This window comes from Ranitomeya imitator, chromosome 3 (genome assembly GCF_032444005.1).
Source record: "Ranitomeya imitator isolate aRanImi1 chromosome 3, aRanImi1.pri, whole genome shotgun sequence".
NCBI lineage: Eukaryota > Metazoa > Chordata > Amphibia > Anura > Dendrobatidae > Ranitomeya > Ranitomeya imitator.
This window is the reverse complement of record NC_091284.1, coordinates 775,427,107-775,454,726: the sequence shown is the minus strand read 5'-3', so window position 1 is coordinate 775,454,726 and position 27,620 is coordinate 775,427,107. Positions and strand designations below refer to the sequence as shown.

At 43.5% G+C, this 27,620-nt stretch overlaps 1 protein-coding gene across 4 annotated transcripts in view; it reads right to left on the bottom strand.

Annotated features, from left to right (window-relative positions):
• Positions 1-27,620, bottom strand: part of PARP4 (poly(ADP-ribose) polymerase family member 4) — a 352,799-nt gene that overhangs the window by 101,832 nt on the left and 223,347 nt on the right. For 2 of the 4 annotated variants that reach the window (XM_069759086.1, XM_069759087.1), the window contains exons 39-41: positions 26,206-26,313; positions 24,310-24,348; positions 7,044-7,175 (exon numbers count right to left, since the gene is read on the bottom strand). In XM_069759086.1, coding sequence (XP_069615187.1) covers positions 7,044-7,175; positions 24,310-24,348; positions 26,206-26,313 — 279 coding nt within the window. The remainder of the gene's footprint in view (positions 1-7,043; positions 7,176-24,309; positions 24,349-26,205; positions 26,314-27,620) is intronic. The other 2 variants (XM_069759088.1, XM_069759089.1) reach the window with 1 other exon arrangement.

Below are 27,620 nucleotides of genomic sequence, written 5' to 3'. Positions count from 1 at the left end.
TGGACACAGATGGGGCAGAGCGCTGGACACAGATGGGGCAGAGTGCTGGACACAGATGGGGCAGGATTGGACACAGATGGGGCAGAGTGCTGGACACAGATGGGGCAGAGCGCTGGACACAGATGGGGCAGAGTGCTGGACACAGATGGGGCAGGATTGGACACAGATGGGGCAGAGTGCTGGACACAGATGCGGCAGGATTGGACACAGATGGGGCAGAGTGCTGGACACAGATGGGGCAGAGCGCTGGACACAGATGGGGCAGAGTGCTGGACACAGATGGGGCAGGATTGGACACAGATGGGGCAGAGTGCTGGACACAGATGGGGCAGGATTGGACACAGATGGGGCAGAGTGCTGGACACAGATGGGGCAGAGCGCTGGACACAGATGGGGCAGAGTGCTGGACACAGATGCGGCAGGAGTGTACACAGATGGGGCAGAGTGCTGGACACAGATGGGGCAGAGTGCTGGACACAGATGGGGCAGAGTGCTGGACACAGATGGGGCAGGATTGGACACAGATGGGGCAGAGTGCTGGACACAGATGGGGCAGGATTGGACACAGATGGGGCAGAGTGCTTGACACAGATGGGGCAGGATTGGACACAGATGGGGCAGAGTGCTGGACACAGATGGGGCAGAGTGCTGGACACAGATGGGGCAGAGTGCTGGACACAGATGGGGCAGAGTGCTGGACACAGATGGGGCAGGATTGGACACAGATGGGGCAGAGTGCTGGATACAGATGGGGCAGGATTGGACACAGATGGGGCAGAGTGCTGAACACAGATGGGGCAGAGTGCTGGACACAGATGCGGCAGGAGTGTACACAGATGGGGCAGAGTGCTGGACACAGATGGGGCAGAGTGCTGGACACAGATGGGGCAGAGTGCTGGACACAGATGGGGCAGGATTGGACACAGATGGGGCAGAGTGCTGGACACAGATGGGGCAGGATTGGACACAGATGGGGCAGAGTGCTTGACACAGATGGGGCAGGATTGGACACAGATGGGGCAGAGTGCTGGACACAGATGGGGCAGGATTGGACACAGATGGGGCAGAGTGCTTGACACAGATGGGGCAGGATTGGACACAGATGGGGCAGAGTGCTGGACACAGATGGGGCAGAGTGCTGGACACAGATGGGGCAGAGTGCTGGACACAGATGGGGCAGAGTGCTGGACACAGATGGGGCAGGATTGGACACAGATGGGGCAGAGTGCTGGATACAGATGGGGCAGGATTGGACACAGATGGGGCAGAGTGCTGAACACAGATGGGGCAGAGTGCTGGACACAGATGCGGCAGGAGTGTACACAGATGGGGCAGAGTGCTGGACACAGATGGGGCAGAGTGCTGGACACAGATGGGGCAGAGTGCTGGACACAGATGGGGCAGGATTGGACACAGATGGGGCAGAGTGCTGGACACAGATGGGGCAGGATTGGACACAGATGGGGCAGAGTGCTTGACACAGATGGGGCAGGATTGGACACAGATGGGGCAGAGTGCTGGACACAGATGGGGCAGAGTGCTGGACACAGATGGGGCAGAGTGCTGGACACAGATGGGGCAGGATTGGACACAGATGGGGCAGAGTGCTGGACACAGATGCGGCAGGAGTGTACACAGATGGGGCAGAGTGCTGGACACAGATGGGGCAGAGTGCTGGACACAGATGGGGCAGAGTGCTGGACACAGATGGGGCAGGATTGGACACAGATGGGGCAGAGTGCTGGACACAGATGGGGCAGGATTGGACACAGATGGGGCAGAGTGCTTGACACAGATGGGGCAGGATTGGACACAGATGGGGCAGAGTGCTGGACACAGATGGGGCAGAGTGCTGGACACAGATGGGGCAGAGTGCTGGACACAGATGGGGCAGAGTGCTGGACACAGATGGGGCAGGATTGGACACAGATGGGGCAGAGTGCTGGATACAGATGGGGCAGGATTGGACACAGATGGGGCAGAGTGCTGAACACAGATGGGGCAGAGTGCTGGACACAGATGGGGCAGAGTGCTGGACACAGATGGGGCAGAGTGCTGGACACAGATGGGGCAGGATTGGAAACAGATGGGGCAGAATGGAGACAGATGGGGCAAGATTGGAGACAGATGGGACAGGATGGATACGATGGAGACAGATGGGGCAGGATGGGGAGATCATATGGGGCAGAATGGATACTCATGAGGGCAGGATGGGAGAACATATGGCTGGAGCCTGGAATGAGACACACGAGGGCTAGGATGGCGAATATTACCATAGGGGCTAATTAAGGGATATTATTATTGCAGTGATGTATTTATTTTATTTTTTGAGTATACTGTTTTAAATGGGGGGGCGGTCTTGTTACTGTGTAGTGATACTATGTTACCTTCTTCATGTGGTGTAATGTAGAAGTTGGGAAAATTAAGTAATGTGTTCTACAAGCGGAACTCAAGATAACTGTTTTATTTCCTGCAGAGACGAGTCCTGGCTGGATGAAGTGAAGGCGGTCTGTGCTGGATGAAAGATGAAGGACTTCACCTAGAGACGTCAATGGTGAGTCAGTGTTACCTATACACTGACACTATACACTGTATACTATATACAGAGGTCCTGTGTACAATGTCACCAGTGATCACTGTATTACCTATACATTATATACAGAGCTCCTGTGTGTAATGTCACCGGTGATCACTGTATTACCTGTACACGGACACTGCTTACTAATTACAGATCTCCTGTGCATAATGGCACTGATGGTGATAGTATTGTGGGGTTTTTTTTTTATTACTGATCAGTATTGTAGTATTCAGTCATTGGTGGTAATATGCGGTCTGGTCATGGTGTAGCGGTATTTGTTCCTTGTATTTTATATTATTCGATCACTGTGGTGGTAATATGTCATCTGGTCATAGTGCTGTGGTATTTGTTCCTTGTATGTAGTATTATAGGTCATTTTAAAAATTGAAAAATAAATAAAAATATACCTAAATTGTATTGCATATTTTAACAAATATTTAATAGGTTACAGCAGAGTAGGGCCCGGCCAAAAGTGTCTACCGTGTTATGGTGGCGGCTTAAAAAATATTTTGGCCAAAACAAAAGCTGCCGGCTATATGTGTGATCTGGTGATGGGAACTGTTAATGTGTGATAGGTGAGAAGTGGAGATTTTCCAAGAGAGAGCGGTGGGACTGTGGACAGTTCGTGGGGTGGAGCCTGGAGGCGGGGCTGACTTGGAGCCTGGGCGGAGTTTCAAGGGGGCACCGAAAATTTTGCCAGTATGGGGCCCCAAAATTTCTAGTAGCAGCCCTGCTCACAGAGAGAGGCATACCCTTAAAAAACACATTTGCTGATTATAAAACTTGGTCTTGCCAACAAAACAGGTGTCTCGCAATTGTGTATATTGTAGCATGAAGAAGAAGATGTACTGGAATGAAGGGAAAAATGTGGAGTAAAATGCAACCAACTATGTGGCAAAGCAGAGTTTGTTCCAAAGATGAAAGCACACCAGCAAGGCGAGAATGACAGATGGGTAGTACAATGTCCGTTTATTTAGCTCCATCAATCCCTATATGAGAGACGAAGATACCAATAGACGTGGTACACCATAGCAAGCTCCCACCCGCCAAAATAGGAAACACTATGTGCACAAAACAACCAATCCCCTACAGAATCCTCAAAGTATTGCCTGGTACAGGAGGTTCAGCAAGAACCAAGAAGTAGAGCCCATCTATATATATATATAATCGTCTATGGGGCACTTCCGTCTGTCTGTCTGTCTCGGAAATCCCGCGTCGCTGTGCCAGCCGCGACCAATCAGCGACGGGCACAGTCCGTCCGCGAATTCGCCCCTTCCTACTCTCCATCAGTGCCCCCTCCATACTCCCCTCCAGTCAGAGCTCACACAGGGATAATGGCTGCGTTACACCGCGTTATGCTGAGGTGTAACGCAGTCCTATGCAGCATCAATAGTAAAAAGATCTAATCTTAAAAATAATAAACATTTAAAAAAAAAAATCATTATATACTCACCTTTCCCGCTCCTCACGACGCTCCGGGCCATGCATTGCGGTCTCGCGAGATGATGACGTAGCGGTCTTGTGAGACTGCTACGTCATCATCTCGCGAGACCGCAATGCATTCTTGGTACCAGCGCGTCGCAAGAGCATCGCTAAACGTCTCGCCTGGATCCAGGGCCCGCCGGAAGGTGAGTATATAACTATTTTTTATTTTACCGTAATTCTTTTTATTAACAGGGATATGATGCCCACGTGGGCTGTGTTATATACTACATGGGCTGTGTTATATACTGCGTGAGCTGTGTTATATACTATGTCTCTGTGCTATATACTACGTGGGCTGTGCTATATATGAGATACTCAACAATTTTCTCCCGGAACTGGAGGAAAGTGAGCATTCCTTGGGATTTTTTTGTACAGGACAAAACTGTTCTCGCACATTTTGTACAGTTTGATGCCGTATTTGGCTCGCTTCTTGGACGGGATAAATTGGCAGAATGACAGACGGCCCTTGAAACTCATCAAGGACTCGTAGACTAACATTTTGCTCTGGGGTATATGAATTTAGAAATAAATGTTGTAGGAAGGAAATTAGGGGGTCTCAATTTGTGTAGGAGATTATAGTTTGGGTCAGTTCCTGGGGGGGGGGGGCCTGGGAATTATCACTAAAAATGGAGGAATCTCATTAGGGCTTCATAACAGGTTCATGACAACTGCAAATACAGGCTGTGGACAGATTTTGTTGCCCAGTAGGAATGGAGAGTGTTTTTTTTTACTAACCCTATGTTTTTGATTTCAGGGACATTTGTTGGCATCCAGGAACGGGGATGAAAGGCAGTGGGTTTTTGAGAAATGTATGGTCGGGCATATAAATTGGTTTGGTGGTCTATCAATGGTAGGACTTCTGGGATAAAAAAAATTGGAAAAAATCAAAGGGTAAAGGTAAAATTGGTGATATCTAATTATATTCCAGTGGCTGAGGGAATTTGAGAAAATGAATACCACAGCAGTGTGTGTGTGTGTGTGTGTGTGTGTGGGGGGGGGGGTTGTATGCTGGGGGGGGCTTGGATACTTGGTCCTGCCTCTGAAGCTTCAGCAGTGACGACCGACTCCACTACCATCAGTCTGTGGGATCCCATGCAGCAAGAGTCATCGTCACTTGCTGAAAATTGCTGCGCAAAGCAGGCTGTACGTTTTCTCCGCGCTCTATGTTCTACGGACCATTGCTTTATTTTATACACCTGCCTAACAAAAAAACTAACCCTAATCTAACACTATTTTTTATAAATATATTTTTTTACTTTTGAAAAACTAAGCCTATCCTTAACCCTAATAAGTGTAACCCTAACAGTAACTGAAAAGAATTGAAAAAATAAAAATTCTAGAAAAACATGTAACCTGACAAGGGGGATGACACAGAATCAATTAGGTTTAGGTGATTTACAGAGACAGAGGCAGAAATTAGATTTTTTTTCTTTTGTTTGTGTAGCCTTGTTTGTCGGGTTGGTGAACTGCGGTGCACAATAGTGCCCCTCTTCCCTGGGTCGGTAAAGAGAATAGACGGAGGACTAACTCAGGAGATAAGGCAAGGGTGGTGGCCCCGGCATCTTCACCTTCAGAAGTATCCTGGGGAATAGGGCGAGCTAAGGTGCCTCCTAGTGATAGGGACAGGGAAGGAGCCCCTGGTCACGGGTCACCTGACAGCTGTGTTGTGACACCACCATTATATGCAGCTGCATATGAGGACACAGTTGAGCTAAAATTGGGACATGTCCCTGGAAAATCAGGGGCTCTGTAAAAAAAAACCACGGTCAGGCAGATCAACAAAAATTTCGGCTACAACTGCCAGGAAAATTGTTCGGGATGCAATGAAAAACCCACAAATAACATCAGCTGAAATAAAGGACTATCTTAAGGCACTTGAAGAAAAATGGGCAGCATGGTCGAGTTTCCTGAAGATAGCCATTACTGCGCAAATGCCACAAAGTATCTCGCCTACAATACACTAAACAGCACAGAAACAAGCCTCAAAACTTCTTGAACAAGGTAATTTGGAGTGATGAGACCAAAATTGAACTTTTTGGCCACAACCATAAATGTCACATTTGGAGACAGGTCAAGAAAGCCTTTCATGAAGGAACACCATTCCTACTGTAAAGCACGGAGGTGGATCGCTGATGTTTTGGGGATGTGTGAGCTACAAAGGCACAGGAAACTTGGTCAAACTTGAAGGAAAGATGAATACAGCACGTTATCAGCAAATACTGGAGGCAAATTTGCACTCATCAGCCCGGAAGCTGCGCATGGAACGTACTTGGGCGTTCCCATATGACAACGGTCCAAAACACAAGGTCAAGTTGACCTGTCATTGACTACAGCAGAACAAAATGAAGGTTCTGGAGTGGCCATATCAGTCTCCTGACCTCAATATCATTGACCCACTCTGGGGAGATCTCAAGCACGCAGTTCATGTTAGACAGCCAAGGAATTTACAGGAACTGGAAGCTTTTTGCCAAGAAGAGTGGACAGCTTTACCATCTGAGAAAATAAAGAACCTCATCCACAACTACCACAAAAGACTTCAAGCTGTCATTGATGTTAAAGGGGGCAATAAACGGTATTAAGAAATGGGGTTTGTGAACTTTTGATCAGGGTCATTTGGATGTTTTGGGTTGTCATTATAATTTAAAAAGAGAAAACACAGTAGTTTGACAATAAATGGCTTCACCCAACCACTAAACAAGAGGCGAGAAAAATGTTTAGTGTTATCGCCATCATTAATTTTTTTTTTTTTTTAAAAGTCCAAAACCAAAAATCCTGCCGGGGTATGTAAACTTTTGAGCACAACTGTACATAGCTGCAATAATGCAGTTAGTGTCCTTTTCAGTGGTGCTATCAGCATGAATCTCTCATTAGGTTCCCGGTTAAAATTAATATTTCCATATGCATGCTTTCTCCTCATATAAACAATACCAACATTGCAAAAGAAAGAGATTACCTATTATAAACACAAAAGTATACATACCATGTGCAATGGTGCATGCAGATCTTCAAGAAAACTCTGTGCACTTTCCTTCTGTTGTACAATATCCATAGAGGAGGACTTATCAGATACTCCAAATCCAAACATGTGCTTTCTCGGGGCCGCTATAGGAATCTGAGTAAAATAAAACCGTGATTAATTTGATTCCTTTTTAGGTAATCTAGGCAAGCTGAGCAAATGCTGCACAAAAGAACATTAACGATAATTCAGAATCAATTATTCTTATCATAAATGCATTTTATGTACCGTATTTGTATACACAGCAGCCATTTTTTTTCATCCCTCCTTTCCAAGACTCATATCTTTTTCTGTTTTTTTAACCATAGCCAGATGAGGTTTGTAGGGAGAAAGTTTTTTTTCTTTCATACCCCCATTTAGTTTACCATATAAAGCATTTAAAATATATATACATTACGTTTGACAATGGAAAAAAACAGCAATTCCGCTGGTGCTTTTTGGGTTCTGTTTTTCATTATTTTATGAGTCAATATGATTATAGCGATACTTTTGTTAGAAGCAACCCTCTACCAAGGTTCATATACTAGTTCTATCAGAGATAGTTAAGGAGGACCCGTCACTTTAAGTTAAATATCTTGTAAAAATCCAGGAGCTACCATTAAAGTGCCGCTCTTTTCACTCTATTGTAGAGATATTCACATTTGTTTCTTCTTAAGAGAAGTATGTGAAATCTCTGCTTTGCAGTCCAACTGGGTGTTTCTTATCTAGGTGTGTGCGCTTTCACACCTCTCTCCCAGATGCTGGCACATGATCAAGCAGTCTATCAGTGCCTGATGCTGCCATGCCCTGATTGGCAGTGTCTGGGAAAAAGAAGTAAAAGCACATGCCCCCAGAGAAGACTAAAGAAACACCCAGTTGGTCTGCAAAGCAGAGATTTCACATACTGTGCTCCAAAAGCAACAAATTGTATGATTGTACTGCTTTATTGGTCACCCTGTCGGGTCCTGCAAGTCCTTTAGTATTTTAATTACCGTATCTGTGTGTGCTCTATGGTTGTTGCATATCTCCCATGTTTTGTTGTATAATAAAGATGTTATTTTCTATATATAAAAATATATCAAGCGGCGCCGGTGGTGTAGGGTATAAAAATACCTGCAGCAGATTTAAACAATCACCACAAAATTGTAGAAAAAAAGCATAAAATACAAAAGAAAATTGCGCTGGTAAAACCCAAGATACGTCTTTGAGCCAAAAAAAACAATATTAAGAGGGAAGGCACAGAGACCAGTGTATGTAGGTGTAATGCCTACCACACAGTACGTGCTCAAATAATAAGATGTATCGCAGCACCAGATACACACTTGTACCTTCTCTATATATAAAGCTAGAGTGAGCCACTAATGTTACTGCGTAACGTGAACTAAATGAGCTAAAGTTAAATACCTATATGAGTCCAGATGAATCGCCCGTAGTTCTGTCTGGAAATCTTCAGTGACGCTGTGTGGTACAGATGGAGTCTTTAGAATCTGTGACGGTAAGTATTCCGGAGAGCTGCCCCGGCCGGTGGCAGCTGCTCCGAGTACCGAAATCCAAGAGGGGACAGAGATGCACCGTCTCAGGACAGTAGCGCCGTGTGTGCGATCAGAGTGCACGGCGCGTCTAGGACCTGTGTGACGTGGTGAATCAGGTGACCGTCCCACGTGACTAAGGAATTCAGTACGGATCGCGGTAAGGACCAGAAAAAACCGACGCGTTTCGAAAACAACTGTTTTCTTCCTCAGGGCTGGTCCTTCCCTTGTTTCCAGGTCCTTTATATGCCTTCCGCGGTCCACTTATGCTAATGAAAACCGAACAGTTCCACTCCACAGTTCAATCCTCTAGGGGTCAGTGTGTCTATTATGAAGTCATTTATCTTATAGTTGGAATCCCCCTTTTCTATACTCATGGTGTTGTGAGTGCTGATTTGCTTGCACGTGTTGCATCTGCGACATGGAAAAAAGCCTCTTAGTGTGTTATGGAAAAAGGAGATATTAGCGGGAGGAGATTTGTTCTGAATTGTAGGGGCAACCATATTTCCCAGGTTCACTGCCTTCTTGTATATAAATCTAGGACCAGTAGATATCTTATCTCCAATAATTTTATCGTCCTTTAGGAGATGCCAATGTTTATTAACTATTTTGCGTAACAAGTGCGAGTTAGTATTGTATTGCGTAATTATGGGGATGGCTTCATTATTTGCCCTCTGTGCTCCAGTAGGATCAATCAAATCCTGGCGTGATTTAATAAGGGCATTATTTTTAGCTGTATTCAAAATATCCTGTTTATAACCCTTCTGCACGAATTTGTTTGTCAATGCTTCAGCCTCAATGCTGAAGTCTTCAATTCTTGAGCAGTACCTATGTATACGCATAAATTGGCTTTTAGGTATATTAAGTAGCCATATAGGGAGATGGCAGCTGTCCAGGGGGATAAAACTATTAGTGTCAGTAGGTTTATAAAAAGTACGAGTTTGTATTGCACCATTTTCAATAAAAATTTGTAAATCTAAAAAATTAATGACCTTGATACTAATATTCGCGGTAAATTTTAAAAAGAATTCATTTTTATTTAAATTACTTAAAAAACTATTGAGAGAATTGGGTCCATCTGACCAAATAAAAACAATATCGTCGATAAAACGCTGCCAGAGGACCAGGTCCGCCCTAAGTCGCCCCCCGGGGTAGATGGTACTCTCTTCCCACCTACCCACATAGAGGTTAGCGTAACTCGGTGCGAACCTGGTCCCCATAGCAGTACCCCACTGCTGGGAGTAGTAGTCCTTATTATATATAAAATAATTATGGCTTAAAATAAATTGCATAGAATCATATAAAAATTCAATTTGTTCACTAGGAATCATAGAAGACTGATTCAAAAAATGTTTAGCAGCATTACACCCTTTGTTATGATCTATAATAGTGTATAGAGAAGTAATGTCCAACGTGCCAAGTATAAAATGGTCTTGCCACTGTATATTCTGCAATAATTTTAAAATATGGGCACTATCTTTTAGGTAAGATGGTAATGCTGGTACAATTTTTTGCAGGTGGCAGTCCACATATCTGGACAAATTTGCAGTTAGACACTGAATGCCGGATATGATAGGTCTACCTGGTGGGTTGATCTGGTTTTTGTGCACTTTAGGTAGATAGTAGAACACAGCAAGTCTCGGGGTGGGGTTATTGATAAACTCATATTCCTGTTTATTTAGTATTCCCCTATCAAACCCTACTAAATAAACAGGAATATGAGTTTATCAATAACCCCACCCCGAGACTTGCTGTGTTCTACTATCTACCTAAAGTGCACAAAAACCAGATCAACCCACCAGGTAGACCTATCATATCCGGCATTCAGTGTCTAACTGCAAATTTGTCCAGATATGTGGACTGCCACCTGCAAAAAATTGTACCAGCATTACCATCTTACCTAAAAGATAGTGCCCATATTTTAAAATTATTGCAGAATATACAGTGGCAAGACCATTTTATACTTGGCACGTTGGACATTACTTCTCTATACACTATTATAGATCATAACAAAGGGTGTAATGCTGCTAAACATTTTTTTGAATCAGTCTTCTATGATTCCTAGTGAACAAATTGAATTTTTATATGATTCTATGCAATTTATTTTAAGCCATAATTATTTTATATATAATAAGGACTACTACTCCCAGCAGTGGGGTACTGCTATGGGGACCAGGTTCGCACCGAGTTACGCTAACCTCTATGTGGGTAGGTAGGAAGAGAGTACCATCTACCCCGGGGGGGCGAGTTAGGGCGGACCTGGTCCTCTGGCAGCGTTTTATCGACGATATTGTTTTTATTTGGTCAGATGGACCCAATTCTCTTAATAGTTTTTAAAGTAATTTAAATAAAAATGAATTCTTTTTAAAATTTACCGCGAATATTAGTACCAAGGTCATTAATTTTTTAGATTTACAAATTTTTATTGAAAATGGTGCAATACAAACTCGTACTTTTTATAAACCTACTGACACTAATAGTTTTATCCCCCTTGACAGCTGCCATCTCCCTATATGGCTACTTAATATACCTAAAAGCCAATTTATGCGTATACATCGGAACTGCTCAAGAATTGAAGACTTCAGCATTGAGGCTGAAGCATTGACAAACAAATTCGTGCAGAAGGGTTATAAACAGGATATTTTGAATACAGCTAAAAATAATGCCCTTATTAAATCACACCAGGATTTGATTGATCCTACTGGAGCACAGAGAGCAAATAATGAAGCCATCCCCATAATTACGCAATACAATACTAACTCGCACTTGTTACGCAAAATAGTTAATAAACATTGGCATCTCCTAAAGGACGATAAAATTATTGGAGATAAGATATCTACTGGTCCTAGATTTATATACAAGAAGGCGGTGAACCTGGGAAATATGGTTGCCCCTACAATTCAGAACAAATCTCCTCCCGCTAATATCTCCTTTTTCCATAACACACTAAGAGGCTTTTTTCCATGTCGCAGATGCAACACGTGCAAGCAAATCAGCACTCACAACACCATGAGTATAGAAAAGGGGGATTCCAACTATAAGATAAATGACTTCATAATAGACACACTGACCCCTAGAGGATTGAACTGTGGAGTGGAACTGTTCGGTTTTCATTAGCATAAGTGGACCGCGGAAGGCATATAAAGGACCTGGAAACAAGGGAAGGACCAGCCCTGAGGAAGAAAACAGTTGTTTTCGAAACGCGTCGGTTTTTTCTGGTCCTTACCGCGATCCGTACTGAATTCCTTAGTCACGTGGGACGGTCACCTGATTCACCACGTCACACAGGTCCTAGACGCGCCATGCACTGATTGCACACACGGCGCTACTGTCCTGAGACGGTGCATCTCCGTCCCCTCTTGGATTTCGGTACTCGGAGCAGCTGCCACCGGCCGGGGCAGCTCTCCGGAATACTTACCGTCACAGATTCTAAAGACTCCATCTGTACCACACAGCGTCACTGAAGATTTCCAGACAGAACTACGGGCGATTCATCTGGACTCATATAGGTATTTAACTTTAGCTCATTTAGTTCACGTTACGCAGTAACATTAGTGGCTCACTCTAGCTTTATATATAGAGAAGGTACAAGTGTGTATCTGGTGCTGCGATACATCTTATTATTTGAGCACGTACTGTGTGGTAGGCATTACACCTACATACACTGGTCTCTGTGCCTTCCCTCTTAATATTGTTTTTTTGGCTCAAAGACGTATCTTGGGTTTTACCAGCGCGATTTTCTTTTGTATTTTATTTTCTATATATATTGAACTTTGTTGATTGTTTTTTTTCCCTTGTTTCTTTGTATAAGTTGACGATTTGTCCATATTAAGTCCAACTTTCAAATTGGTATTATTTTTTACAAATTACGTACTTTATATTTATTTTTCTACGTATAACCAATGTCATTCATAAGCTATCTTTAGGTTAATAACTTGTAGAGTATAAATACAGAGTAAGGGGCTCACTCAAATGCCATACAGTATAGCATAGAATTTTGACAGATACATTACAATTCTGTAGCATAGGAAAAAATTATTAATAGCTGCTGAGTAAAAAAAAAAAACAGATTGCACTCGGATGACAAGTGAGAAAATAATCCTCCTTTTTTCTGGATGGAAATCAGACCAATTTTTTTGCATGCTCATGTGACCTTAGCCTAAAAATTGAGATCATCATTACTGGGTGGCACAGTTATCACAAGGTGTTCTTTCAGTTCATCCAAACAATGAAACTTCTCATGTCCCTCGGAATCAGAGGCTATATTCCTAGAAACTCAGGTCCTCAAAATCTGACAGTCCAAATCGTTCTCTAGGGTGATAATAATCAAGGTAACTCTCACAGAGATGAGACGGACGACGGCCGTTTCGCTTCAACGGGTCCAGTGAGACCCGTTGAAGCGCTTATGCAGGGAAACGTCCGTCGTCCGTCTCGTCTCTGCACGCTCCCTCACCGCTCCCTCCTCATGTCTTAGCCTGTCTTGTCCCAAGTTTGGAACGTTGTGCCATGGTCATTAAAGGACAATTACACTATTGAAGACTGTGGGTGAGTGCTGCATTCATTTATCTCTTCGTTTGCTGGTGATTCATCTGTTCTTATTGCACGCACCTCCCTATCTTCAGAAGAAGCTTGGTCCGTCTAGTCCCCTGGGTGTGGACTGCAGCTGTTTGATTTTGGGAGAGCTCGTTCAGTGCCGGTCGGCTGGTTTCTCTACTGTGACTGTGTTTACTTATCCATGTTTGAAATGACTTTAGGGGTCTCATATATTGGGAAACCCCCAAACATGATACCATTTTAAAAACAGCACCCCCAGACATATTGAAAACTGCAGTCAGGTAGTTTATTAACTCTTCAGGTGCTTTACAGGAATTAATGCAAAGTGGCATGATAGGAATGAAAATGTGTATTTTTATCACCTAAATGTCTCTAACTTCTGAACAGATTACTACAGCAATCAGACTGCAAAGCCACTATTTGGTCATGAATTACCATGGCAAACATCAGGACCACAAAATCAAGATCTGAGGGCACCAATTTGGTTAAATAGGAAGCCCCCACACTCTGTTAACCTATTATAATGATGTAGTCGCTATTGACAGCAGCATCTAAGGGGTTAAACAGAGTTGGACGGTGCAAACACTGATCGTGGCTGATGCAGCAAGTTGTCAGCTATAGTGTACAACCAACAGATGCTGGATTGTCACCTGTATGGGGATGATATTCTCTTATATCTCAGGTCAGTTAAAAGACGTATTGGCAGTTATTAAGGGATTAAAGATTTTTCTGTATTTTCATGACTATGCAAATTTTAAAGGGAACCTGTCACCCCGTTTTTTCAGTAGGAGCTAAAAATACCGTTAAATAGGGCCTGAGCTGTGCTTTACAATAGGGTATTTTTTGTCCCCTGATTCCCTACCTATGCTGCCGAAATACCTTACAAAAGTGGCCTTTTTCGCCTGTCAATCAGGCCGGTCAGGTCGGATGGGCGTGGTCACAGCGCTGTTTCTCCCCCACATCTTGCTTATGTTCCCGTTGGTGGCGTAGTGCTTCTCGCATGCGCAAGTGCCGAATGCACTGCGCAGCTGTAGAAAAAGAGCGCGCTCACCGCTATTCAGCGGTTTCTCGGTGGGCGCGGCCATCTTCCTGAGGCCACGCGTGCGCAGATGGAGTCTCCTGCTTCCCGAGGCTTCAGGAAAATGGCCGCGGGATGCCGCGCGTGCGCAGATGGACATCGCGGCGGCCATTTTCCTGAAGCCGAGATCGAACTCGGCTTCAGGAAAATGGCCGCCGCGATGTCCATCTACGCACGCGCGGCATCCCGCGGCCATTTTCCTGAAGCCCCGGGAAGCAGGAGACTCCATCTGCGCACGCGCGGCCTCAGGAAGATGGCCGCGCCCACCGAGAAACCGCTGAATAGCGGCGAGCGCGCTCTTTTTCTACAGCTGCGCAGTGCATTCGGCACTTGCGCATGCGAGAAGCACTACGCCACCAACGGGAACATAAGCAAGATGTGGGGGAGAAACAGCGCTGTGACCACGCCCATCCGACCTGACCAGCCTGATTGACAGGCGAAAAAGGCCACTTTTGTAAGGTATTTCGGCAGCATAGGTAGGGAATCAGGGGACAAAACATACCCTATTGTAAAGCACAGCTCAGGCCCTATTTAACGGTATTTTTAGCTCCTACTGAAAAAACAGGGGGACAGGTTCCCTTTAAAGATTTTTCTGTATTTTCATGACTATGCAAATTGTACATTCACATTGAAGGCATCAAAACTATAAATTAACACATGTGGAATTATATTAGTAAAACAGGATGATACCGCGCTAAAGGGAAATGTCTGTGCTGAGGAATCTATATACCAATAGGTGGAGTATACAAAAGTTGCCCCTATTAATAAACTCCCCGCTGAGTCCCTGCTACATGTGATGGGAAAAAAGTGGAAGGATAAGTGCACTGTGATAAATACTATGCTGAGCACAACGTGGTACCAGAGGTGTTGGCAATAAAAAAAAAAAAAATTTCAATCTATTATTCTGAAACACTGGGCCATCCTGCGGAGAGACAAGGTTATAGGTGAATATCTACCAATTGCCCCAAGATTTGTATTCAGGAAGGCCCATTCCTTGGGCAACTTGGTTGCTCCAACCCTTAAGAGCCGAAAGGCAGATGTCGATATACCTAGGAACATTGCTCCTGGATTTACCCCGTGTGGTACTTGTTATTGTTGCAAAAACACAATCCACAACAAACTAAAACAAGTTACGTTTACTGATTCTGACGCCACGAACACCTTTAGTATTAAAAGCAGTATTACCTGCTACACTACAAGGGTCATCTATCTAATTGAATGCCCTTGCAAAAAATTGTACGTAGGCCGCACTAAAAGACGGCTCATGGTACGCATCAAAGAGCACCTGATAAACATTAAGAAAGGGCATATAGGCCATCCCCTCTCACGCCATTTCTCTGAGAAGCATAACAAATGTATTAAAGGTGTCCGCTTTATGGGTATCCAAAAAATTCAGCAGAATGTCAGAGGGGGCAACCTTATAGAGACGATGTCAAGAGCGGAATCCAAGTGGATTTTTTCTCTGGATTGTTTGGCCCCAAAGGGCCTGAATTTTGGGCTAGAACGCTATGCATTTTAGGGTGTGGCGATCCAACGACCTGTTGGGGCCCCTCCTTATTGACCCTATGTGTACCCAGTCAGTTTCCCCATTTAGTAAGACATTATGAAACATATGGGGTTGGTACAGAGTAACTCCTATGTTGTAGCAAGTTCTAGTGTTTTATGGTTTTTATACATATCTTTTATTGTTTTTTATATAGGAAATCACATCCCCTTTTTTAACCCCCATTCATTATTGCTGCCGCATACATATTGTGGGTACCCTTGATTTTATTCCATTTTATTATGTGTCTAAAACTATTTACTGCTATTTTTATTGAATTAATAAAGCATCATGCAATTTTTTAATTATTAATTATATTAAAAGATATTCACACACACATATACAGTTAGGTCCATATATATTTGGACAGAGACAACATTTTTCTAATTTTGGTTATAGACATTGCCACAATGAATTTTAAACAAAACAATTCAGATGCAGTTGAAAGTCAGACTTTCAGCTTTCATTTGAGGGTATCCACATTAAAATTGGATGAAGGGTTTAGGAGTTTCAGCTCCATAACATCTGCCACCCTGTTTTGAAAAGGACCAAAAGTAATTGGACAGGTTCAATAATTTTAAATAAAATGTTCATTCAGTACTTGGTTGAAAACCCTTTGTTGGCAATGACTGCCTGAAGTCTTGAACTCATGGACATCACCAGACACTGTGTTTCCTCCTTTTTGATGCTCTGCCAGGCCTTCACTGCGGTGGTTTTCAGTTGCTGTTTGTTTGTGGGCCTTTCTGTCTGAAGTTTCGTCTTTAACAAGTGAAATGCGTGCTCAATTGGGTTGAGATCAGGTGACTGACTTGGCCATTCAAGGATATTCCACTTCTTTGCTTTAATAAACTCCTGGGTTGCTTTGGCTTTATGTTTTGGGTCATTGTCCATTTGTAGTATGAAACGAGGACCAATCAGTTTGGCTTCATTTGGCTGGATCTGAGCACACAGTATGGCTCTGAATACCTCAGAATTAATTTGGCTGCTTCTGTCCTGTGTCAGATCATCAATAAACACTAGTGATCCAGTGCCACTGGCAGCCATGCATGCCCAAGCCATCACACTGACTGCGCCGTGTTTTACAGATGATGTGGTATGCTTTGGATCATGAGCTGTACCACGTCTTCGCCATACTTTTCTCTTTCCATCATTCTGGTAGAGGTTGATCTTGGTTTTATCTGTCCAAAGAATGTTCTTCCAGAACTGTGCTGGCTTTTTTAGATGTTTTTTAGCAAAGTCCAGTCTAGCCTTTTTATTTTTGATGCTTATGAGTGACTTGCACCGTGCAGTGAACCCTCTGTATTTACTTTCATGCAGTCTTCTCTTTATGGTAGATTTGGATATTGATACGCCTACCTCCTGGAGAGTGTTGTTCACTTGGTTGGCTGTTGTGAAGCGGTTTCTCTTCACCTTGGAGATTATTCTTCGATCATCCACCACTGTTGTCTTCCGTGCGTGCCCAGGTCTTTTTGCATTGATGAGTTTACCAGTGCTTTCTTTCTTTCTCAGGATGTATCAAACTGTAGATTTTGCCACTCCTAATATTGTAGCAATTTCTCGGATGGGTTTTTTTGTTTTTTCGCAGCTTAAGGATGGCTTGTTTCACCTGCATGGAGAGCTCCTTTGACCGCATGTTTAAGTCACAGCAAAACCTTCCAAATGCAATCACCACACCTCAAATTAACTCCAGGCCTTTTATCTGCTTAATTGAGAATTACATAACGAAGGGATTGCCCACACCTGTCCATGAAATAGCCTTGGAGTCAATTGTCCAATTACTTTTGGTCCCTTTAAAAACAGGGTGGCACATGTTAAGGAGCTGAAACTCCTAAACCCTTCAGCCAATTTTAATGTGGATACCCTCTAATGAAAGCTGACAGTCTGAATTTCAACTGCATCTGAATTGTTTTGTTTAAAATTCATTGTGGTAATGTCTATAACCAAAATTAGAAAAATGTTGTCTCTGTCCAAATATATATGGACCTAACTGTATATATTTTAATGTTTGAAGTCCTCTCCCACTGGGTTCGAACCTGTGTCAGGCACGCATGGTTTTCTCCCATCAGTGTACAGGTGCATTAGCCCTGAGTGCCACCTCTCTCACATCAGGCTACACAATAACAGCAGTGAGGCACACTAAATTTCAGTATCAGCCCTATGGGCGGGGCTAGGAGTGGGGGGACACTAGTGGCTATAATAGTCGGGTTTCCCAAGCAGATGGTAACCCTGATGAAGAAGGACTGCGTTCCTTCGAAACGTGTCGGTTGTCTGCTTGGTCCCAGTGTTGCTCCACACTTTTTGTGACGTCACACAGTGAGCGCTCCCGTCGGCCACTTTTTTTTTTTTCTGTTTTGCTTCACTGTCTCCAGGGACGCCACCGGCCGGGGCGTTCCTGGTTTCCACGCCGACTCACCGCCTTCCTGTTTGGCTGCTGCCACCTGGCGCTGGCTTCCTCGCCTGGTACCTGTTCCTCAGGAGCAGCGTCTCATGTGCTGGACTCACGCTCCAGGCGCTCGGATCCTTGGTACCTCTGGCACTACGTCTATCATCAGACCTCGGTGAGTCAGACTCGTATTGTGTAGTGCCAACATCTCTGCTACCACGTTGTGCTCAGCATAGTATTTATCACAGTGCACTTATCCTTCCACTTTTTTCCCATCACATGTAGCAGGGACTCAGCGGGGAGTTTATTAATAGGGGCAACTTTTGTATACTCCACCTATTGGTATATAGATTCCTCAGCACAGACATTTCCCTTTAGCGCGGTATCATCCTGTTTTACTAATATTGTTCACTTTCATTGACAGCCCTGGCATCTGGCTGTTTTGATACCAGCAGCAAAGGGTATCTTTTCTATTGGTAGCGCTGGTGTTTTCCTTTGTTGTATACATGTGGAATTATATACTTAACAAAAAAGTGTGAAACAACTGAAGTTATGTCTTATATTCTAGGTTCTTCAAAGTAGCCACCATTTGCTTTGATGACTGCTTTGCACACTCTTGGCATTCTCTTGATGAGCTTCAAGAGGTAGTCACCGGAAATGGTCTTCCAACAATCTTGAAGGAGTTCCCAGAGATGCTTAGCACTTGTTGGCCCTTTTGCCTTCACTCTGCAGTCCAGATGACCCCAAACCATCTCGACTGGGTTCAGGTCTGGTGACTGTGGAGGCCAGGTCATCTGGCGTAGCACCCCATCACTCTCCTTCTTGGTCAAATAGCCCTTGCACAGCCTGGAGGTGTGTTTGGGGTCATTGTCCTGTTGAAAAATAAATGATGGTCCAACTAAACGCAAACTGGATGGAATAGCATGCCGCTGCAAGATGCTGTGGTAGCCATGCTGGTTCAGTATTCCTCCAATTTTTGATAAATCCCCAACAGTGTCACCAGCAAAGGACGTCCACACCATCACACCTCCTCCTCCATGCTTCACGGTGGGAACCAGGCATGTAGAGTCCATCCGTTCACCTTTTCTGAGTCGCACAAAGACACTGTGGTTGGAACCAAAGATCTCAAATTTGGACTCATCAGACCAAAGCACAGATTTCCACTGGCCTAATGTCCATTCCTTGTCTTTTCTGCTTGTTGCCTGTCCTTAGCAGTGGTTTCCTAGCAGCTATTTTACCATGAAGGCCTGCTGCACAAAGTCTCCTCTTAACAGTTGTTGTAGAGATGTGTCTGCTGCTAGAAATCTGTGTGGCATTGACCTGGTCTCTAATCTGAGCTGCTGTTAACCTGCGATTTCTGAGGCTGGTGACTCGGATAAACTTATCCTCACAAGCAGAGGTGACTCTTTGTCTTCCTTTCCTGGGGCGGTCCTCATGTGAGCCAGTTTCTTTGTAGCGCTTGATGGTTTTTGCCACTGCACTTGGGGACACTTTCAAAGTTTTCCCAATTTTTCAGACTGACTGAACTTCATTTCTTAAAGTAATGATGGCCACTCATTTTTCTTTACTTAGCTGCTTTTTTCTTGCCATAATACAAATTCTAACAGTCTATTCAGTAGGACTATCAGCTGTGTATCCACCAGACTTCTGCACAACACAACTGATGGTCCCAACACCATTTATAAGGCAAGAAATCCCACTTATTAAGCCTGACAGGGCACACCTGTGAACTGAAAACCATTCCCGGTGACTACCTCTTGAAGCTCATCAAGAGCATGCCAAGAGTGTGCAAAGCAGTCATCAAAGCAAAAGGTGGCTACTTTGAAGAACCTAGAATAACATAGTAACATAGTTAGTAAGGCCGAAAAAAGACATTTGTCCATCCAGTTCAGCCTATATTCCATCATAATAAATCCCCAGATCTACGTCCTTCTACAGAACCTAATAATTGTATGATACAATATTGTTCTGCTCTAGGAAGACATCCAGGCCTCTCTTGAACCCCTCGACTGAGTTCGCCATCACCACCTCCTCAGGCAAGCAATTCCAGATTCTCACTGCCCTAACAGTAAAGAATCCTCTTCTATGTTGGTGGAAAAACCTTCTCTCCTCCAGACGCAAAGAATGCCCCCTTGTGCCCGTCACCTTCCTTGGCATAAACAGATCCTCAGCGAGATATTTGTATTGTCCCCTTATATACTTATACATGGTTATTAGATCGCCCCTCAGTCGTCTTTTTTCTAGACTAAATAATCCTAATTTCGCTAATCTATCTGGGTATTGTAGTTCTCCCATCCCCTTTATTAATTTTGTTGCCCTCCTTTGTACTCTCTCTAGTTCCATTATATCCTTCCTGAGCACCGGTGCCCAAAACTGGACACAGTACTCCATGTGCGGTCTAACTAGGGATTTGTACAGAGGCAGTATAATGCTCTCATCATGTGTATCCAGACCTCTTTTAATGCACCCCATGATCCTGTTTGCCTTGGCAGCTGCTGTCTGGCACTGGCTGCTCCAGGTAAGTTTATCATTAACTAGGATCCCCAAGTCCTTCTCCCTGTCAGATTTACCCAGTGGTTTCCCGTTCAGTGTGTAATGGTGATATTGATTCCTTCTTCCCATGTGTATAACCTTACATTTATCATTGTTAAACCTTATCTGCCACCTTTCAGCCCAAGTTTCCAACTTATCCAGATCCATCTGTAGCAGAATACTATCTTCTCTTGTATTAACTGCTTTACATAGTTTTGTATCATCTGCAAATATAGATATTTTACTGTGTAAACCTTCTACCAAATCATTAATGAATATGTTGAAGAGAACAGGTCCCAATACCGACCCCTGCGGTACCCCACTGGTAAGACATATTTTCAGTTGTTTGTCAAGTATACAATTCCACATGTGTTAATTCATAGTTTTGATGCCTTCAGTGTGAATGTACAATTTCCATAGTCATGAAAATACAGAAAAATCTTTAAATGAGAAGGTGTGTCCAAACTTTTGGTCTGTACTGTACATATATATATACAGTACAGACCAAAAGTATGGGTATGACTCGAGTATAAGCTGAGAGGGGGACTTTCAGCCCAAAAAACTTGGCTGAAAATCTCGGCTTATACTATATATATATATATATACAGTGGGGCAAAAAAGTATTTAGTCAGTCAGCAATAGTGCAAGTTCCACCACTTAAAAAGATGAGAGGTGTCTGTAATTTACATCATAGGTAGACCTCAACTATGGGAGACAAACTAAGAAAAAAAAATCCAGAAAATCACATTGTCTGTTTTTTTTATCATTTTATTTGCATATTATGGTGGAAAATAAGTATTTGGTCAGAAACAAACAATCAAGATTTCTGGCTCTCACAGACCTGTAACTTCTTCTTTAAGAGTCTCCTCTTTCCTCCACTCATTACCTGTAGTAATGGCACCTGTTTAAACTTGTTATCAGTATAAAAAGACACCTGTGCACACCCTCAAACAGTCTGACTCCAAACTCCACTATGGTGAAGACCAAAGAGCTGTCAAAGGACACCAGAAACAAAATTGTAGCCCTGCACCAGGCTGGGAAGACTGAATCTGCAATAGCCAACCAGCTTGGAGTGAAGAAATCAACAGTGGGAGCAATAATTATAAAATGGAAGACATACAAGACCACTGATAATCTCCCTCGATCTGGGGCTCCACGCAAAATCCCACCCCGTGGGGTCAGAATGATCACAAGAACGGTGAGCAAAAATCCCAGAACCACGCGGGGGGACCTAGTGAATGAACTGCAGAGAGCTGGGACCAATGTAACAAGGCCTACCATAAGTAACACACTACGCCACCATGGACTCAGATCCTGCAGTGCCAGACGTGTCCCACTGCTTAAGCCAGTACATGTCCGGGCCCGTCTGAAGTTTGCTAGAGAGCATTTGGATGATCCAGAGGAGTTTTGGGAGAATGTCCTATGGTCTGATGAAACCCAACTGGAACTGTTTGGTAGAAACACAACTTGTCGTGTTTGGAGGAAAAAGAATACTGAGTTGCATCCATCAAACACCATACCTACTGTAAAGCATGGTGGTGGAAACATCATGCTTTGGGGCTGTTTCTCTGCAAAGGGGCCAGGACGACTGATCCGGGTACATGAAAGAATGAATGGGGCCATGTATCGTGAGATTTTGAGTGCAAACCTCCTTCCATCAGCAAGGGCATTGAAGATGAAACGTGGCTGGGTCTTTCAACATGACAATGATCCAAAGCACACCGCCAGGGCAATGAAGGAGTGGCTTCGTAAGAAGCATTTCAAGGACCTGGAGTGGCCTAGCCAGTCTCCAGATCTCAACCCTATAGAAAACCTTTGGAGGGAGTTGAAAGTCCGTGTTGCCAAGCGAAAAGCCAAAAACATCACTGCTCTAGAGGAGATCTGCATGGAGGAATGGGCCAACATACCAACAACAGTGTGTGGCAACCTTGTGAAGACTTACAGAAAACGTTTGACCTCTGTCATTGCCAACAAAGGATATATTACAAAGTATTGAGATGAAATTTTGTTTCTGACCAAATACTTATTTTCCACCATAATATGCAAATAAAATGATAAAAAAACAGACAATGTGATTTTCTGGATTTTTTTTTCTCAGTTTGTCTCCCATAGTTGAGGTCTACCTATGATGTAAATTACAGACGCCTCTCATCTTTTTAAGTGGTGGAACTTGCACTATTGCTGACTGACTAAATACTTTTTTGCCCCACTGTATATATATATATATATATATAGTATAAGCCGAGATTTTCAGCCAAGTTTTTTGGGCTGAAAGTCCCCCTCTCAGCTTATACTCGAGTCATACCCAGGGGTCGGCTGGGGATGGGAAGCGGGGGCTGTCTAATTATACTCACCTACTCCTGGCGCGGTCCCTGCAGGTCCCTGGCTCACCGGCGCCCCAGCTTCTTCCTGTACTGAGCAGTCACATGGCACCGCTCATTACAGTAATGAATATGCTGTTCCACCTCCCATAGAGGTGGAGCCGCATATTTATTACTATAATGAGCGGTAAAGGTGACCGCTCAGTACAGGAAGAAGCTGCCACCGGGAAGCAGGGACTGCACAGTGCCAGGAGCAGGTGAGTATAACGGGGAGCACTGCACGATATTCACCTGCTCACCATTCCGGGCGCCACTCCGTCTTCAGCGTCTTCTGCAGTGACGCTCAGGTCAGAGGGCGCGATGACGTGGTTAGTGCGCGCCCTCTGCCTGAATGTCAGTGCAGAAGATGCTGAAGATGGAGCGGCGCCGGAACGAGGAGCAGGTGAATATTGAAAGTGTCGGGGGCCTGAGCAACGGAGAGGTGAGTATGTGGTTTTTTTTTTATTGCAGCAACAGAAAATGGGGCAAGTGTCTGTATGGAGCATCTATGGGGCCATAACGTTTGTGCAGCACTATATGAGCCAAATATCTTTATGGAGCATCTTATGGGGCCATAATCAGAATTTGTGCAGCATTATATGGGGCAAATGTGTCTATGGAGCATCTTATGGGGCCATTATTAACCTTTATGCAGGATTATATGGGGCATATTTTAATATGGAGCATCTTATGGGGCCATCATAAACTTTATGGAGGATTATAGGGGGCTCCTGATTCAATATGGATATTTAAAAACACTTAACCTACTGATGTCTCAATTAATTTTACTTTTATTGGTATCTATTTTTACTTTTGACATTTACCGTTAGCTGGCGCATTTCCCACCCTAGGCTTATACTCGAGTCATTAAGTTTTCCCAGTTTTTTGTGGCAAAATTAGGGCGGTCGGCTTATACTCGGGTCGGCTTATACTCAAGTATATACGGTATATATATATATATATATATATATATATATATATATATACACATACATATACACGCACAGTAATGGCCGAAAGTGTTGGCACTCTTGAAATTGTTCCAGAAATGAAGTATTTCTCCCGGAGAATTATTGTAATTAGACATTTTTTGCTATACACGTTTATTTCCTTTGTGTGTATTGGAACAACACACAAAAATAGAGACAAAAGGAAAATTGGACATCATTTCACACAAAACCCCAGAAATGGGCAGGACAAAATTGTTGGCACCTTTCCAAAATTATGGATAAACAGCTTTGTTTCAAGCATGTAATACTCGTTCAAACTCACCTGTGGCAAGTAACAGCTGTGGGCAATATGATAATCACACTTGAAACGAGATAAAGGGGGGAGAAGTTGACTTAATAATAATAATAATAATAATAATCTTTATTTACTGTATATAGCACCAACATATTCCGCAGCGCTTTACAGCTTAACAGTTTCAAATACAACAGTGATAAGTAATAACATTAGCAATACAATAATTAAAGCAAAATAAGATGACCCTGCTCGTGAGAGCTTACAATCTACAATGAGGTGGGGGAGATACAAAGTACAGGTGTGTATTTACAATGATGTATTTACAATGATGGTCCAGCCATCTTCAGGGGGTGGGGGATAGTGAATGGGTTACACACACACACACACACACACACACACACACACACACACATAAACTCAATCTTTGCATTGTGTGTGCCACACTAAGCATGGAGAACAGAAAGAGAAGAGAAATGTCTGAGGACTTGAGAACCAAAATTGTTGACAAATATCAACAATCTCAAGGTTACAAATCCATCTCAAGAGATCTTGATGTCCCTTTGTCCATGATGTGCAACATAATCTAGAAGTTTACAACTCATGGCACTGTAGCTAATAACCCTGGAAATAGACAGCAGAGAAAAATTGATGAAAGGTTGTGATGCAGGATAGTCTATCTGGTGGATAAGCAGCCAGAATCAAGTTCCAAAGAAATTCATGTTGCAGGCTCAGGGTGCATCAGTGCCAGTGTGAATATATCTGTCAATATTTGATTGAAATGAAATACTATGACAGGAGACCCAGAAGGACCTCAATGCTGATACAGACATAAAAAAGCTAGACTGCAGTTAGCCAAAATGTACATAAGTAAGCCAAAATCCTTCTGGAAAAGAATCTTGTGGACAGATGAGACCAAGGTAGACCTTTTTGGTAAAGCACATCATTCTTCTGTTTACTGAAAACAGAATGAGGCCTACAAAGAAAAGAACACAGTACCTACAGTCAAATATGGTGGGGGATCAAAGATGTTTTGTGATTGTTTTGCTGCCTCTTGCACTGAGTTTTATGAATGTGTGCAAAGCATCATGAAATCTGAAGATTACCAATGGATTTTGGGTTGCAATGCAATGTAGTGCTCAGTGTTAGAAAGCTGGGTTTGCGTCCTAGGTCATGGGTTTTCTAGCAGGACAATGACCCCAAACAAACTTGAAGAAGCACCCAGAAATGGATGGAAACAAAGAGCTGGAGAGTTCTGAAGTTGCCAGCAATGAGTCTGGATGTAAATCCCATTGATCATCTGTGAAGAGATTTTAAAATGGATGTTGGGAGAAGGTACCCTTCAAAAATGAGAGATCTGGTGTCACAACTCTGTTGTAGGGTATCCCAGGGCCAGGGGCTCCTTCCCTGTCCCTAACGCTAAGGGTGGCCTAGCTATCCCTGTTCCCCGGATTACTTCTAATGGTGAAGACGCCGGGGTAAAGTACCTTGCTGACCTCCGGAATTCGGCGTCAGTATGTTCCCTTTTCCCACCCAGGGAAGAGGAGAGTAGTAGTATGGCTATACACCAACCAGACTAACAGACCAACAAGGTAATACGAATACAATTTTGTTCGGCCCATTTTTGGGGTTTGGTGTGAAATGATGTCCACTTTGCCTTTTTTTCAGTTGTGTTGTTCCAATACACACAAAGGAAATAAACATGTGTATAACAAAACATGTGTAATTGTAATCATTTTCTGGGAGAAAAATTTCATTTTTTGGAACAATTTCAAGGTGCCAACACTTTCGGCCATAACTGTGTGTATTTACTTGTACTGTATGGATTAGCATAGTATATTAATAGGATTAGTATAGTACTCAATGCAGAGGCACATGTGTACCACCAATATACAGTTTTTATAAAAAAGGACCTAATGTACATACTGAAAAGCCTTGAAGATTACGTGGAGCAGATAATGTAGGTAAACTATCCAAAGCAGGAGAACTTGAAACTCCTCCAAATCCAGCCGCAGCTTGTGGTGACACTGGCATCTGGGGATTATTGAAAAATTATTTATTTGATTAATTTTTTGTAATCCAAGCAAACTGAGCAAATACTACACAAAAGAATATTAAAGGTAACCTGTCAGCAGTAACCTACACACAGTGTCAGGTCGGCGCCGTTATACTGATTATTATGATTCCTGGTGATGAAATCCATCTTGGCGTTGTTGTTTAATCTTTATTTTGAGTTTTGAGTCAATGATATGCTCGTGCTCCAGGGCGGGACTGTGGGAAGTGGCATGTGGTGCTCTGATTAGGTATTCATACAGAAGTCTGCTGACAGGTCACTGACCCCTCACTGAACCGTCCCCTATTTTACATAATGAATACTATATATATATATTGAAGAAAAAAAAATCATCTGCAGCAGGTTGGCGCTGGCGGCGGCGCCTGCAATGCAGCATGATCGCATGCCTAAAAAAAGTGTCTCAAAATGGTGCTGGCCGTGCCTGCGCAGTAGCAGCCATCGGCAATCCAAAAGCTGTTACTGAGCAGCCGCCATCGTCTTGCTAAAGAAAAAAAATTCCTTCTCCAAGACGGCGCTGCTAGCATCAGCATCGGCTATCAGCGATCGCCGATAGATGCTAATACACAGGCGGCGTCATTTTGCTGGAGAAAAAAAAAATCCTCCTCCAAGATGGCGCAGTCAGTGCCTGCGTAGTACCATCTATCGGAGATTGCTGATATCTGCTACTATGCAGGCGTCGGCGGCGCCATCTTGGAGGAGGAAATTTTTATTTCCCTAGCCTGCGCCATTTTCAGACACATTTTTTTTTCCTGATGCATTTATTTACAGCATGATATAAAAGAACTGCACATTACATATGTGATCGTGCAGCAGCACAGGTGCCGCCGCCGGCCTCTGCCTGCTGCAGGTGGTTTTTTGTTTTTTTATTATATATATACAGTGGGGCAAAAAAGTATTTAGTCAGTCAGCAATAGTGCAAGTTCCACCACTTAAAAAGATGAGAGGCGTCTGTAATTTACATCATAGGTAGACCTCAACTATGGGAGACAAACTGAGAAAAAAAAATCCAGAAAATCACATTGTCTGTTTTTTTAACATTTTATTTGCATATTATGGTGGAAAATAAGTATTTGGTCAGAAACAAACAATCAAGATTTCTGGCTCTCACAGACCTGTATCTTCTTCTTTAAGAGTCTCCTCTTTCCTCCACTCATTACCTGTAGTAATGGCACCTGTTTAAACTTGTTATCAGTATAAAAAGACACCTGTGCACACCCTCAAACAGTCTGACTCCAAACTCCACTATGGTGAAGACCAAAGAGCTGTC